The 14841-nt window shown below is 45.5% G+C and overlaps 1 protein-coding gene across 3 annotated transcripts in view; it reads right to left on the bottom strand.

The window, feature by feature from the left end:
• rgl2 (ral guanine nucleotide dissociation stimulator like 2) overlaps positions 1-14841 on the bottom strand; it is a 59299-nt gene that overhangs the window by 41495 nt on the left and 2963 nt on the right. For 2 of the 3 annotated variants that reach the window (XM_062972710.1, XM_062972712.1), the window contains exons 2-4: positions 13504-13690; positions 5377-5454; positions 5037-5245 (exon numbers count right to left, since the gene is read on the bottom strand). In XM_062972710.1, the coding sequence (XP_062828780.1) occupies positions 5037-5245; positions 5377-5454; positions 13504-13659 (443 nt within the window). In that variant the 5' untranslated portion in view covers positions 13660-13690. Of the gene's footprint in view, positions 1-5036; positions 5246-5376; positions 5455-9327; positions 11475-13503; positions 13691-14841 lie in introns of those variants that run through there. The other variant, XM_062972711.1, reaches the window with a different exon arrangement.

Genomic DNA, 14841 nt, shown 5'->3' with positions numbered 1-14841 from the left:
TGGCTTGAAGGGGCACGGCACCAGATCGTGGTCAGATCTGATCACAAGAACTTAGAGCACTTGCAAACAGCAAAGAAGTTAAACCAGCGTCAAATCCGCTGGGCTTTGTTTTTCTCCAGGTTTAACTTCAAGGTGCAGTTCGTGGAGGGGAAGGCAAACTTGCGGGCCGATGCTTTATCCCGCAAGCCGGAATTTAAGACCAATGAGCAGGTAGTATGTCAGACCATCTTGCCTACTGCCTCTCTGTGTGTTGTAGATAATGAGCTTGGGTTACATGACCAGATCCTTGAGGCTCAGAAGGATGATGTGTGGACTCAGGAGCAACTGATGCTGCTCTCTGCAGGTAACCGTACCATACTGCCGCATCTCCAGGATCAAGACGGGGTATTGGTGCGTAGGGGGCAGGTTTACGTACCAGTAGGGACCCTCAGGTTGGAGGTGATTAGAGCCCACCATGACGAACCCATGGCTGGGCACTTTGGCAGGTTCAAGACCGTACAGCTTATCACCAGGAGCTACTGGTGGCCAAAGATGCGGCAAGACATTCTGCGCTTTTGTGACAGCTGCGCCGTTTGTCAGCAGAGTAAGACGCCTGTTGGGCGCCCTAGAGGGTTGTTATCGTCTTTACCTGTTCCGGAGAGGCCATGGCAAATCATTTCCATGGATTTTATTTCAGATTTGCCTAAGTCTGGGGGTTATACTTGTATTTGGGTGGTGGTGGATTTATTTAGTAAACTGGCTCATTTTATTCCTTGTTCAACCATTCCGGCGGCCCCTACGTTGGCCTTACTATTTACAAAGCACATCTATCGTTTGCACGGAGCACCCGAGGTGATTATTTCAGATAGGGCTCCGCAATTTGTGTCACGCTTTTGGAAACACTTCCATGAGTGTTTGGGGACTAAGTTAAACGTGTCTTCAGCTTTCCATCCGCAAACGGATGGACAGTCGGAACGGGTTAATGGGCTCTTAGAGCAGTATCTGCGTTGTTTTTGTTTAGATCAACCCACGGCTTGGGTAAAGTGGTTACCGGTGGCGGAATTTGCTTACAACAATGCGGTGCACACGTCTAGTCAGCATACGCCATTTGAGCTAACTTATGGTTTTCACCCACGGGGAGGTGTGGCGCCGTCGACCAATGTGGTCTCTTCGGACCCTGTGTACCGCTCTTCGGAAATGGCTGCATTGCATGATGTTGCCCGTCGCTTACTGTTGGAAGCTAAGGCAACGCAGAAGACTCAGGCTGACCGCCACAGGCAGGCAGGGGAGGAGTTGGAAGAAGGGGATTTGGTGTGGTTATCTTCCAAACATATTAAACAGGCTGGGGGAAAGTTTGCGCCTCGGTATTTGGGTCCCTTTCCTATCGTTAAAAAGATTTCTTCTGTTGCGTTTCGTTTGCGTTTACCGTCTAGTTTAAAGGTCCATCCAGTCTTTCATCGTTCGCTGTTGAAACTTGATACCTCTAGTCGTCGTGGTGCTATAGCGGAGGGTATCACTGCCACTTCTCCGCCATCGGGGGAGGAGGCCTTTGTGAGAGGGGATAGTGTTATGATTGAGCCTCATGGCTCTGTTACTGACAGACGTGGGCGTAAGACTCCTCGAGAGTCAGATACTCTCGAGGAGCGAGAGAGAAAAAGACTGCGAGACATATTTGCAGCACCATCTGACGAGGAGTCTTTCGAAGGGTTTACGGAGAGAATGGAGGAGGGGCTGGTTAGCTCAGAGGAGGATGAGATGGATTGGACTCGGGTAAGGGAGGAAGTGGGTGCCACTGGCCATGATGGGACAGAAGATGAATGGGGACCTTCAGGATTAGACCCATGGTTTAGCTGGAGGGATGGGACGGGATCCACAGCTGGAGATGCTGTTGGGCGTAGTCAGAGGTGTTCCAGCTCTGACGAGGAAAGTGATGAGGAAACGCCCGGGTTAAGGAGGACAGCTGACAGTGATGAAGATTTGTAACTGGCATAAAATGGGGCTTGAGAGCAATTGCAAATTGCGTTGGGCAAGGTAATCTGGGCAAACGCTTGGGATCCGTGTGTGTGTGGGACGCTTCCCTGAAGACTTGTGTGCTTTCCTGTGCTGTGACGTAAGTTGATTGGAATCCAGGGTCAGACGGCGGGAGGGATTGTGTGGGCATTTGTTTGTGCAAACCTGTGCTTACTCTTATTAGCTTGACCTTCCGTCGTCTTCTTGACGGACGCCATCTCCTGCTTTGAGAACTTGGACTGAACTGACCACGGCTTGTCTTCCCCCCTTCTTGGACTTGGAAAAACTACAAACGTCTGCTTCTGGCTTTGATCTACGGAACGGAACTGGTCTACTCAACTGCTACAATCCTTGGCTGATTTACTCGTGTTGGAGATCCTGTCTGCTGTGTGTGTGGGGGAGCGACGCAAGTTACTCTAAGCACAGTGTTGGCAGCAGAGAGGAATCTGCTGCCAATTAGTTGCATTCTTTGTATCTTTTGTTCCTTGGCTTTCGTTTCGTTTATACCCAGGCTGAAGCAAGCAGTTTGTTTTTACCCGGATTAAACTCCGGTTTAATCCGGTTTATCTTTTGAACATTTACTTTTGCCCCTTTTTGCTCCTAAAGGCAAAAACTGCCTGGCCCTTGTGTTTTACGGGCATTTTTGAGTTCTGTAATCTAATAAACTCTGTTACTTTGAATCTTGTGGCGTTCTGTCCTTGACACATGCAGATTCAAAGCCTGGCTGCTTCCTGCCTAAGGGAATCCTCTGTTGGCCAGGTTGAATAGTACATACTAAATACCAAAACTTTCTCATTACTTTATTTTCCATATCACCAGACTAGGCCACAGCAACGCGTGGTCGGGTACAGCTAGTACAATATAATATAATAAAATATAAATATGATATGATATAACATAACACTATGTAACAATAATGTTCTGTTCCTGGTTTGAAAGTATTATTTCCTTTTTAATTGTGCGGCCCTGACTTCGAAAGTTGACCAACTCCACAAAAATTGTTTTAGTGGCTGTCACAAACCAGGTTGAATTGGTTGAGACTCAGTGATGGGACATTCATTGAGTGCTGCAGGATAATATCCCTCCCTTCTGCAAAGACAAGGCACTTGCAAGTTTAATAAACTTTCCCCATGTTTTTATGATAAAACCAATTAGGATAGCGGTTCTCAATCTTCCTAATGCTGCGACCCCTTAAGCCAGTTCCTCTTGTTGTGACGACCCCCAACCATAACATGGTTTTTGTTGCTACAGTTCATAACTCTAGTTTTGCTACTGTTACGGATCATAATGTAAATATCTGATCTGCAGGATGTATTTTCATTCTCTGGACCACATTTGGCACAAATATCCGATACACCCAAATTTGAATACTGGGGGGTTGGGGGGGGGGGGCAGAATGATTTTGTCATTTGGGAGTTGTAGTTGCTGTGATCTATAGTTCACCTACAATCAAAGAGCATTCCGGACTCCACCAGCGACTGAACTGAACCAAATTTGGCACACAGAACTCCCAAGAGAACATACTGGAAGCGTTTGGTGGGCATTGGCCTTGAGTTTGGGAGTTATAGTTCACCTACACCCAGAGTGAACCTACACCTACATCCGGACCAAACTTGGCACGGATACTCAATATGCCCAAATGTGAACACTGGTGGAATTTGGGGGAAATAGACCATGGCATTTGGGAGTTGTAGTTGTTTTTTGTTTTTTTTCCCGTGTCAGGAGGAACCAGAGTTGCTTCTGGAGTGAGATAATTGGCCGTCTGCAAGGACGTTGCCCAGGGCACGCCCGGATGTTTTGATGTTTTTACCATCCTTGTGGGAGGCTTCTCTCATGTCCCCGCAAGAAGCTGGAGCTGATAGAGGGAGCTCATCCGCACTCTCCCCGGGTGGGATTCAAACCTGGCAGCCTTCAGGTCAGCAACCCAACCTTCAAGTCACAAGGCCACGGGGGCTCCTAGTTGTAGTTGCTGGGATGTATACTTAACTTACAATCAAAGAACCCCTTGAACCCCACCAACAATAGCATTGGGCCAACGTCCCACACAGACTTGAAGAAAAAATGGAATGCAAAGATACAGAATGGGGGACGATGCCTGGCTAGACAGCAGTGTGTGGGAAAAAGACCTTGGAGTCCTTGTGGTGAGGAAGATGAACATGAGCCAACAATGTGATGCGGCAGCTAAAAAAGCCAATGGGATTCTGTCCTGCATCAATAGGGGTATAGCGTCTAGATCCAGGGAAGTCCTGCTCCCCTTATTCTATTCTGCCTTGGTCAGACCACACCTGGAATCACACTGTGTCCAATTCTGGGCACCACAGTTGAAGGGAGATGTTGACAAGCTGGAAAGCGTCCGGAGGAGGGCGACTAAAATGATCAAAGGTCTGGAGAACAAGCCCTATGAGGAGCGGCTGAAAGAACTAGGCATGTTTAGCCTGCAGAAGAGAAGGCTGAGAGGAGACATGATTGCCCTGTACAAATACGTGAAGGGAAGTCATAGGGAGGAGGGAGCAAGCTTGTTTTCTGCTGCCCTGCAGACTAGGACGCAAGGGAACAAGGGCTTCAAACTACAGGAAAGAAGATTCCACCTGAACATCAGAAAGAACTTCCTCACGGTGAGAAGGGCTGTTCGGCAGTGGAACTCTCTCTGTGGTGGAGGCTCCTTCCTTGGAGGATTTTAAGCAGAGGCTGGATGGCCATCTGTCGGGGGTGCTTTGAATGCGATTTCCTGCTTCTTAGCGGGGGGTTGGACTAGATGGCCCATGAGGTCTCTTCCAACTCTACTATTCTATGATTCTATGATTCTAGAACCCCCAGGGCCAACAGAAAAGACTGGAAGGATTTGAGTTCCTAAGACCATCAGAAATCTGTGTTTTCTGGTGGTCTTTGGTGACCCGTCTGAAACCCCCCTCACGACCCGCCCAGAGGTCCCAGACCCCAGGTTGAGAGAACGCTGAATTAGGAAATGACATTGATAGCCCAGGAACAGAAATCGTGTGACATAGTGTAATGCAATGCAAGTGCCCTCCCGGTGCCCGGTGCCCTACCTGTGTAGGAGGAGCCCCAGGACCTCTTGGGGGGCGGCGAAGGTGCGGAAGGTGCCCAGGAAGGAGGGGACGAAGCCCAGGTCGCCCGCGGAAGGGGCCTCCAGCAGGTGGCGCACCAGAGCAGGAAGCGTCCCGGCCTTGAGGCTCCGGGACACTTGGGCCGGGACTCCCTCCGGGGAAAGGCCCGGGACAGCGGCCTCCTCCTCGCCCTGCAGACACAGATAGAATCAGATACCAATGGGGATGGAGGGAGACAAAAGACACCTGCAATGCTTGGGACTGCAACTTCCAACATTCTGGGAGTTGCAGTCCTAAAAGGGGAGGGGGGGGCAACACTTACCCTGGTGCCCGGTGCCAGCCGTGAACTGACCGTATAGATCGCCCCGTCCTCCGCTTCCTCCCACGACGTCACAGGAGCCTGGAAGGGTTGAGAAACTGCAAGTCAATTCTGATGTGAGAGAATTGGCTGTCTGCAAGGATGTTGCCCAGGGGACGTCCGGATGTTTGATGCTTTTACCATCCTTCTGGGAGGCTTCTCTCATGTCCCCACATGGGGAGCTGGAGCTGACAGAGGGAGCTCATCCAAGCTCTCCCCAGATTCGAAATGGCAACCATCAGGTCAGCAACCCAACCTTCAAGTCAGCAGTCCTGCCGACACAAGGGTTTAACCCACTGAGCCAATGGGACCTCTGTTTGCAAGAATAATAATACAAAATGTAGTCGAAGGCTTTCATGGCCGGAATCACTGTATTTCTGTGAGTTTTCCAGGCTGCCTGGCCATGTTCCAGAAGCATTATCTCCTGATGTTTCGCCCACATCTATGGCAGGTATCATCAGAGGTTGTGAGGTCTGTTGGAAACTAGGCAAGTGGGGTTTATATATCTGTAGAAGGTCCAGGGTGGGAGAAAGAACTCTTGTCTGTTTGAGGCAAGTGTGAATGCTTGATTAGCATTGAATAGCCTTGTCGCTTCAAAGCCTACCTGCTTCCTGCCTGCAGGTATCCTTTTTTGGGAGACATTAGCTGGCCCTGATTTGAACTCGCATGATTTTAATTGCTTTCTTAATAATTTATGTCTTAACCCTTGGTTTTAATTGTGAATTGTTATTTTTGGAATTGTAAATTATTATCTGCCTGCATCAAATTGTTGCCTGTTGTGAGGGCGCCCTGAGTCCCCTTCGGGGTGAGAAGGGCAGGAAATTAATATATAAATGGCCAGCTTGATTAGCATTTCATGGCTTTGCAGATCCAAAGCCTAGCTGCTTCTTGACTGAGGGAATCTTTTGTTGGGAGGTGTTAGCTCAGTGGCTGTCAACCTGTGGGTCCCTTGATGAACCAACCTGGACCCAGTATATTATTTGAGCAGACAGAAATGCTGGACCACTTTCACAACCACCACGTCAGACTACACAGAGATGCCACTGAAATCCACAAGAAGCATGTGGACAATTTCAACAGAAAGGAGAAAACCATGAACACAATCTGGCTCCCAATATTAAAAAACTCCAAAATCAGGACAGTAAATAAAGAGCAATACTTAGAAGATGGGAATTCCAGACAGGAAACAATCAGGGCCAGCTAATACATTGCAACAAAGAATGCCTCCAGGCAGGAAGCAGCCAAGCTTTGAAGCTGCAGGGCTATTCAATGCTAATCTGCCATTCTGGGCCAGAGTGAAGAAGGGGGCCAGGAAGACATCATTCCACCATGTCTCCTGTGTCACTATAATATAATAATATATAATACTCATATTATGCTATACTACTAATATAATATATTGTATATACATATAATATTGATAATATTATAATTTAATACAGTATAATAATAACAACACACTATTATAATTGTATATTTATATTACATGCAATATTACTAATAATACTGCAATATAGTGGTATAGTACACTATAGTAATATATAATGCTTATATTCTGCTATACTAATAATATAATATATTGTGTGTACATATAACTTGTAAGCCACCTTGAGTCCCTTTCGGGGTGAGAAGCGCGGGGTATAAATGTCGCCAATAAATAAATAATAAATAAAGATATAAATAATCAAGGTGGTCAATGGCAACATTCACACTTGCCTCAGACAAGAGTTCTTTCACCCACCCTGGACATTATTCCGCAGATATATTATATAAACTCCACTTGCCTAGTTTCAGAGACTTCACAACCTCTGAGGATGCCTGCCATAGATGTGGGTGAAACATCAGGAAAGAATGCTTCTGGAACATGGCCAGACAGCCCGCAAAACTCACAGCAACTTAGTCCTTCTGGCCATGAAGGCTTCCAACAACACATTTTCTTAGGTGGTCTTGCCAGTTCCCTCCTCTGAAATGTATTCGTATCCATTCGTATCCATTGATGGTCTCCCATCTAGTTACTAACCATGGCTGACTCTGTGCAGATGGGATCCGGTATCTCTGGAATAATGGCCATGCAGCCCGAAACTCACAGCAATCCAATAATACAATGAATATAGGGTTGTTGTGTGTTTTCCGGGCTGTATGGCCATGTTCCAGAAGCATTCTCTCCTGGCGTTTCACCCACACCTATGGCAGGCATCCTCGGAGGTTGTGAGGTATAATCTATATATATATAAATGTAATGGGGATAATTAGGACAAAGTTAACATCAAAACCACTGGGCCAAATCACACCAAATTTGGTCACAAAACTAATCACTTTCCAAGGAGTGAACATTGGGGAAAAAAGGAAAAGAAAACACCATGTTCGTATGTAGAAAGCAGCCAGGCTTTTAAGCTGCAAGACTATTCAGTGTAAGTCGAGTTGGCCAAACAAGGATTCCCCTACAAAGGAAGTAGCCAGGCTTCTTTGATTGAGGGTGCTACTCCAGCCCGCCAAACAGGGATTCCTCTACCGTGTTTCCCCGAAAATAAGACAGTGTCTTATATTGATTTTAGCTCCCAAAGATGCTCTAGGTCTTATTTTCAGGGGATGTCTTATTTTTCCATGAAGAAGAATTCACATTTATTGTTGAACAAAAAAAAAGACCATTTATTATATACTGTACAGTAGTTGTCATCACAAACCAGCATAACCAGACAAACTGTGAATCCTATCAAGAATTTCTTGTTACTACCAATATTTCCATGTACAACACTTTATGGTATGTACATTTACCGATCCTGCATGCTCTGGTGTTCTGTTCATTGGGCATGCTTCCAAAGAAAACCTTTGCTAGGTCTTACTTTTGGGGGAGGCCTTATATTTAGCAATTCAGCAAAACCTCTTCTAGGTCTTATTTTCTGGGGATGTCTTATTTTAGGGGAAACAAGGTAGGTATAACACAGCCAGGCATTGAAACTGCAAGGCTATTCAGTGCAATTCAATCAGACCAACAAAGGCTTAACCAGTTACGGTCTTGCCTTTTATGTGTTTTTAATGTACTTTCTTATCCTATATTGTTGTTTTAATTGATATATTCCATTACTGTTTTACCTGTTTTATATTGTGATTGTATTATGTTGCTTATATTTTGCCCTTGTGTTGTTTGGGCCTCTGCCCCATGTAAGCCGCCCCGAGTCCCCATGGGGAGATGGTGGCGGGGTATAAAGTTTTATTATTATTATTATTATTATTATTATTATTATTATTAACCTTGGTAGAAGGTGGCCAGGCTTTGATGCAGCAATACTACTCTGGACTATTGAAGCTGACCAACCAAAGATTCCCCTAGGTAGCAAGCAGCCAGGCTTTAAAGCAGCCAGGCTATTCATTGCCCTAAAAACCATTCCCCTAGAACGCAAGTCTAGGTTCAAACCCCGGGAGCGGCGTGAGTAGCCGCTGTTCGCTCCAGCTCCTGCCAACCTAGCAGTTCGAAAACATGCCAATGTGAGTAGATCAATAGGTACCGCTCCGGCGGGAAGGTAACGGCGCTCCATGCAGTCATGCCAGTGGCCATATGACCTTGGAGGTGTCTACGGACAAAGCCGGCTCTTCGGCTTAGAAATGGAGATGAGCACCAACCCCCAGAGTCAGACATGGGGAAACCTTTACCTTTACGTAAACTAGAATGCAAGTACCCAGCCTTCCAAGCAGCAAGCCTATTCTATTGTATTCTAGCTCACCAAACAAAGATTTCCATAAGAAGAAAACGGCCAGGCTTTGAGGCTGCAAGGTTATTCACTGCTGTTCCACCTGGCCAACAAAGGATTCCCATATTCCACAGCAACGCGTGGCCGGGCACAGCTAGTGTATATATATATATATATATATATCCAACACAGGCTCTTTCCCCCCCCCTGTTGCCCCATAGCTCACCTTGGCAGGGAGGCAGTACCACCGGGTGCGGGTGAGAAATCCACCCTCGGAAGAAGAGGGGGAAGAAGGGCCCCCCGGCTCCAGGCAGCCCCCCAGGCGCAGGAAGACCTTCATGGGGGGTGCCCCAAATAATGAAGGCACCTCCAAAGGGGTCAAGGGAGAGGATCAGGATCTGGGGGTGCCCCCAATGGGCGCTCCCACTCCATCCTTTCGTCCGTTCTTTCTCTCTCGTCTCCCTTTCAGCGTCTCTCTCCTTGAGTCGCTCTCCCGACTTTGCCAAATAGTTGGAAGGAAAGTTTGGGGCAAAGGATGGAGGAGAAAGGAGGTCAAGTGTGCCCCATTCGCGTGGTTTCCGCCTCTCTCTCTCTCTCTCTCTCTCTCTCTCTCTCTCTCTCTCTCTGTCTCTTGTTTGTCTTTCGGTGTCTCTCTCTCTCGTTCTCTCGCTCTTCTCCTCCTTCCGCTTTGCCAAATTCCTCCCCTTCCGCACCCTTCAGGACTTCCCCAAAAACAGGCCGGACCAGATTCCGGAGTCCCTTCCCCATCACTGTGCAAAAACACACACACACATAATGTGCACAAATGCGCCTTTGTGTGGGCCATGCTCACCAGGAAACACACACGCAAGAGGCGCACAATGAGACACCGCACCTGGGAAAGAGTGTGCTGACACCACCATCACACCTCGAAGAGCGACACACACACACAAAGAGAGAGAGACACACACATAGAACACACTCAAAGAGTTGCTCAGAGACACATCTAGGTGAAAAGTGTTGTATGTTTTCCAGGTGAGACAAGCAGAAGGAGGAGCGAAACAAAGCCCTGTTGCACAACACACACTATACACACCAAGAGGTTGCTCAGCTCCTTGCAGACGGGAGGTAAACAAAGCCCTGGTGTGCATACATAAATATAAACAAACAGATATGCATGCATGCCAATGAATGGTGACACAACGAATACACACAAAGAGAGAGAGGGAGACACACAGAACACACACAAAGAGTTGCTCGGAGACACATCTAGGTCAAAAGTGTTTTATGTTTTCCAGGTAAGAAATGCAGGAGGAGGGGGAGGAATAAAGCCTTGTCAGGTGTGCGTACACAGGCACAATATACACAACACACACCAAGAGGTTGCTCAGCTCCTTGTAGACAGGAGGTAAACAAAGCCCTGGTGCGCATACGTAAATATAAACAAATAGATATGCATGCATGCCAATGAATGGTGACACAACGAATATTAAAGAAACCGAGCCCTGTTGCACATGTGCACACACCCAACACAAAACATACACACACAAAGGGGTGGCTAAGCTGTTCACAGACCCAACTGCAGCACCAGTGGGGCAAAGGTGCTCTACATCTCCCAGGATGGGCAATGAACAGGAGGGAACACAAAGTCTGGTTCCACAACAACACACAAAGGGCTGTCGAGTGGCTCACAGGTGTCACTGAAGCAGGTGGTCTAACAACAACAACAACAACAACAACAACAACAACTTGGGAAGTGTCCAACTTGTGGTCCAATACAACAGCCAGCAGAGTGTCTGCTGTACACTCATCTTGTTGTGTTTCTAATAATAATGATGATGATGATGATGATGATGATGATGTACTATGTCTCCCAGGCATGACAGCCAGCAGGATGTAAACAAAGCCCTGTTGCAGAAGCACAGATGCAATGTACACAGCATGCTTAAAGACGTTGCTCAGGCCTTTGCAGACAAGAGGAAAACAAAGCATTGTTGTGCATGTATGAGCACATATAAATGAACACCCACAAAAACAGAAATGGACAAACAAACATGAATGCTCTATGTCTCTCAGGTGGGACAACCCACAGGAGGGAAACAAAGCCCTCCTGCATTTTCACACACACACACACACACACACGGGCATGAAGAGTCACAAGGCTCTAAGATGCAGGTTGTGTCTCCCAGGTGAAACTCACAACAGAGACACAAAAAAGCGCACACGCTCCTTGCAGACGGGAGGCCAAAGGTGTGACGTGTCTCCCAGGTGAGGCAGCCAAACCAAGGAGGGGACACACAGCCCTGCCGCACAAACACACAGAACATACACAACACACGCCCAAAGCAGTTGCTCAGCTCTTTGCGGGCAGGGGGGGTAAATAAAGCTGCTTGGAGTCTGCCTTGAGTAGAGAAAAGTGGGGTACAAGTAGAAATAATAATAATAATAATAATAATAATAATAATAATAATCCAAAAATACATCACACAGTCCGAGACACTTGGGAAGTGTTCGACTTGTAATTTTGTGATACGAAATCCAGCATATCTATCTTGTTTGCTGTGTCATACAATATAATAATAATAATAATAATAATAATAATAATAATAATGTATTTCTTAACTTTGAATATGGATTTTAACTGTGAATATTTTTGTGCTCTTTGTGTTCAATTCTATTTTAATGTTTGCATATTCGTGTATTTTAACTTGCATACTAATGTATTAATGTCTTTGGGAGAGACACAGCGGGATATAAATACACCTAATAATAATAATAATAATAATAATAATAATAATAATAATGTCCTGCTGTGCATACACACACAGTCACACATAAATACAAACGCATGAAAAGAAAACACATAAATACCCCTACACAACTGGTGACACAATCCACACAAAGATGTTGCCAAGTTCCTTGCTGACAGGAAGTAAACAAGGACCTGTTGTGCCCACAGACATGCACACAAACACAAACAAGCAGCAATATAACCAACACAGGAGAACCAAAGCCTTGTTGCATTTGTACACACACACACACCAAGACGCACAAAGGAGTTCCTCTGCTGATGAGAGATAAAAAGTACAAGAGCAGAGCAAAGGGGCTCTACGTCTCCCAGGAGGGACACGCAACGGGAGGGAAACAAAGTACACATGCAAATACACAGAAATTCATATATATATATATATATATATCTCCACACACACACACACAGTGTTCCCCCACTACTTCGCGGTTCACTTTTTGCGGATTCACTGTTTTGCGGTTTTTCAATAAACTCTAAAAGACTATTATAAATAATAAAAAATTACAATTTACAGCCTAAGGAAGGGAGGAAGGAGAAGCCAAAGGGAGAGAAAAGGAGCCCAATCGGCAACAAGAGGAGAAGGAGGCGATTTATCAACACATGATTGGTTGATAAAGACTTAAAATAGTGTATAACTACTAAAATAATGTATAAATATTAAAATAAATATAGTGACCCTACTTCATGATTTTCACTTATTCTGGGTGGTCCTGGAACGTAACCCCTGCAATAAGTGAGGGAAAACTGTCTATCTATCTATCTATCTATCTATCTATCTATCTATCTATCTATCTATCTATCTACCCTGTTTCCCCGAAAATAAGACATCCCCGGAAAATAAGACCTAGTAGAGGTTTTGCTGAATTGCTAAATATAAGGCCTCCCCTGAAAGTAAGACCTAGCAAAGGTTTTCTTTGGAAGCATGCTCGCCGAACAGAACACCAGAGCATGCAGGATCGGTAAATGTATGTACCATAGAGTGCTGTACATGGAAATAATGGTAGTAACAAGAAATTCTTGATAGGATTCACAGTTTGTCTGGTTATGCTGGTTTGTGATGACAACTACTGTACAGTATATAATAAATGTTCAATTTTTTGTTCAACATTAAATGTGAATTCTTCTTCATGGAAAAATAAGACATCCCCTGAAAATAAGACCTAGGGAGCAAAAATTAATATAAGACACTGTCTTATTATCGGGGAAACACGCTATCATCTTCATTCACACAGTCATGAATACATATACAAATACACAAAGAGTTTATGGATTGCTCCCAGACACAACTTCAGGAAGAGCAACAGCAGGCCAAGGCTGCTCCGCGTCTCCCGGGCGACACAAACAACGGGGAGGTAAACAAAGCTCTTTAACACACATACACACACAAAGCACACACTCCTCCAACAAACGCACACAGAGAGGCAACGGTGGCAACAGCAGGCCAAAGGTGTGCTACGTCTCTCAGGCGGATGCACACAGAGCCCTGTGGCACAAGCACAGGCATAGAGAGATACACACCTGTCCCTTCGTGGATACACCACCCAAACTACACAATACACACACACCTTGATGGAGGCACTCCTCAATCCTCAGGCCTCTGTGCCGTGGACTCACCTGTTCTGGTGTCTGGAGGGGGATCTCCCGCGAGACCTCGTTGTTGTGGCTGCTGCTGCTGCAGTCGGGGCAGCGGGGGCGGAAGGCGCTGAGGGTCACCCCGGGGTCTCCTCCTCCGCCTCCGTCGAGCAGGTGGCGCAAGGAGCGGGCCAGCATCCGGACCCCTGGCCCCGGGCCCCTAGAGCGGCTGCGGACAGGGCAGGAGGGGGAGAAGGGAACGGGTCAGGGCTCCCGGTCTTCAAAACAGGACTGGGCCAACTTGTGCCCTCCCTCCAGGTGTTTTGGACTCCAACTCCCACAATTCCTAACAGCCGGCAGGCTGTTAGGAATTGTGGGAGTTGGAGTCCAAAACACCTGGAGGGAGGGCACAAGTTGGCCCAGGCCTGGAGTACACTCAACCCCAAGGTGTCGGGATTTGCAATGGGTTGACTGGAAAGGCATGTGTTGAGAGCTGATTGGCTGAGCCAGCCAGGAGCCAGAATTCCGATTTGCTGCTGTCTCAGTGTGAGATAAACGGTTTTAACTGCCACTTTCACCTCGGAGAGTGAAGAGAGCGCTGACTGGAAACAGTTGGGAAGGAAACGGCTGCCAACTCTCCGAAGCCTAATTATTTATATTTATTTATTTATTTATTTATTTGCTACATTTATATCCTGCTCTTCTCACTCCGAAGGGGACTCAGAGCGGCTTACAAGTCAAATGAACATACAATATATTATTAGCATAGTACAATATAAGCATTAAATTACTATATTGTACTATATCATTATATGGTAATATGATTAGTAACATTACATTTAATATATAATATAAAATTAATATTATTATATTGTATTATTAGTATAATATTGTATTCCATTATAATATTATTATCAATATTATATGTATATACAATATATTATATACAGTAGAGTCTCACTTATCCAAGTCTCGCTTATCCAAGTTTCATGGATAATCCAAGCCATTTTTCTAGTCAATGTTTTCAATATATCGTGATATTTTGGTGCTAAAGTCGTAAATACATTAATTACAACATAACATTACTGAGTATTGAACTGTTTTTTCTTTCAAATTTGTTGTATAACATGATGTTTTGGTGCTTAATTTGTAAAAACATAACCTAATTTGATGTTTAATAGGCTTTTCCTTAATCCCTTCTTATTATCCAAGATATTCGCTTATCCAACATTCTGCCAGCCCATTTAGCTTGGATAAGTGAGACTCTACTGTATATAATATAAAATAATAACGTAATATAGTATTTAGTATAAATATTAGATTATACCCTCGGCACTAATATTAAATAGGCATTAAATAAAATTATAAATAGTACTGTAT

The sequence above is a fragment of the Anolis carolinensis genome, chromosome 2, assembly GCF_035594765.1.
Source record: "Anolis carolinensis isolate JA03-04 chromosome 2, rAnoCar3.1.pri, whole genome shotgun sequence".
In the NCBI taxonomy this organism is placed as follows: Eukaryota; Metazoa; Chordata; class Lepidosauria; order Squamata; family Dactyloidae; genus Anolis; species Anolis carolinensis.
Note: the sequence above shows the minus strand (reverse complement) of the source record. Positions and strands in the feature narration are given on the sequence as shown.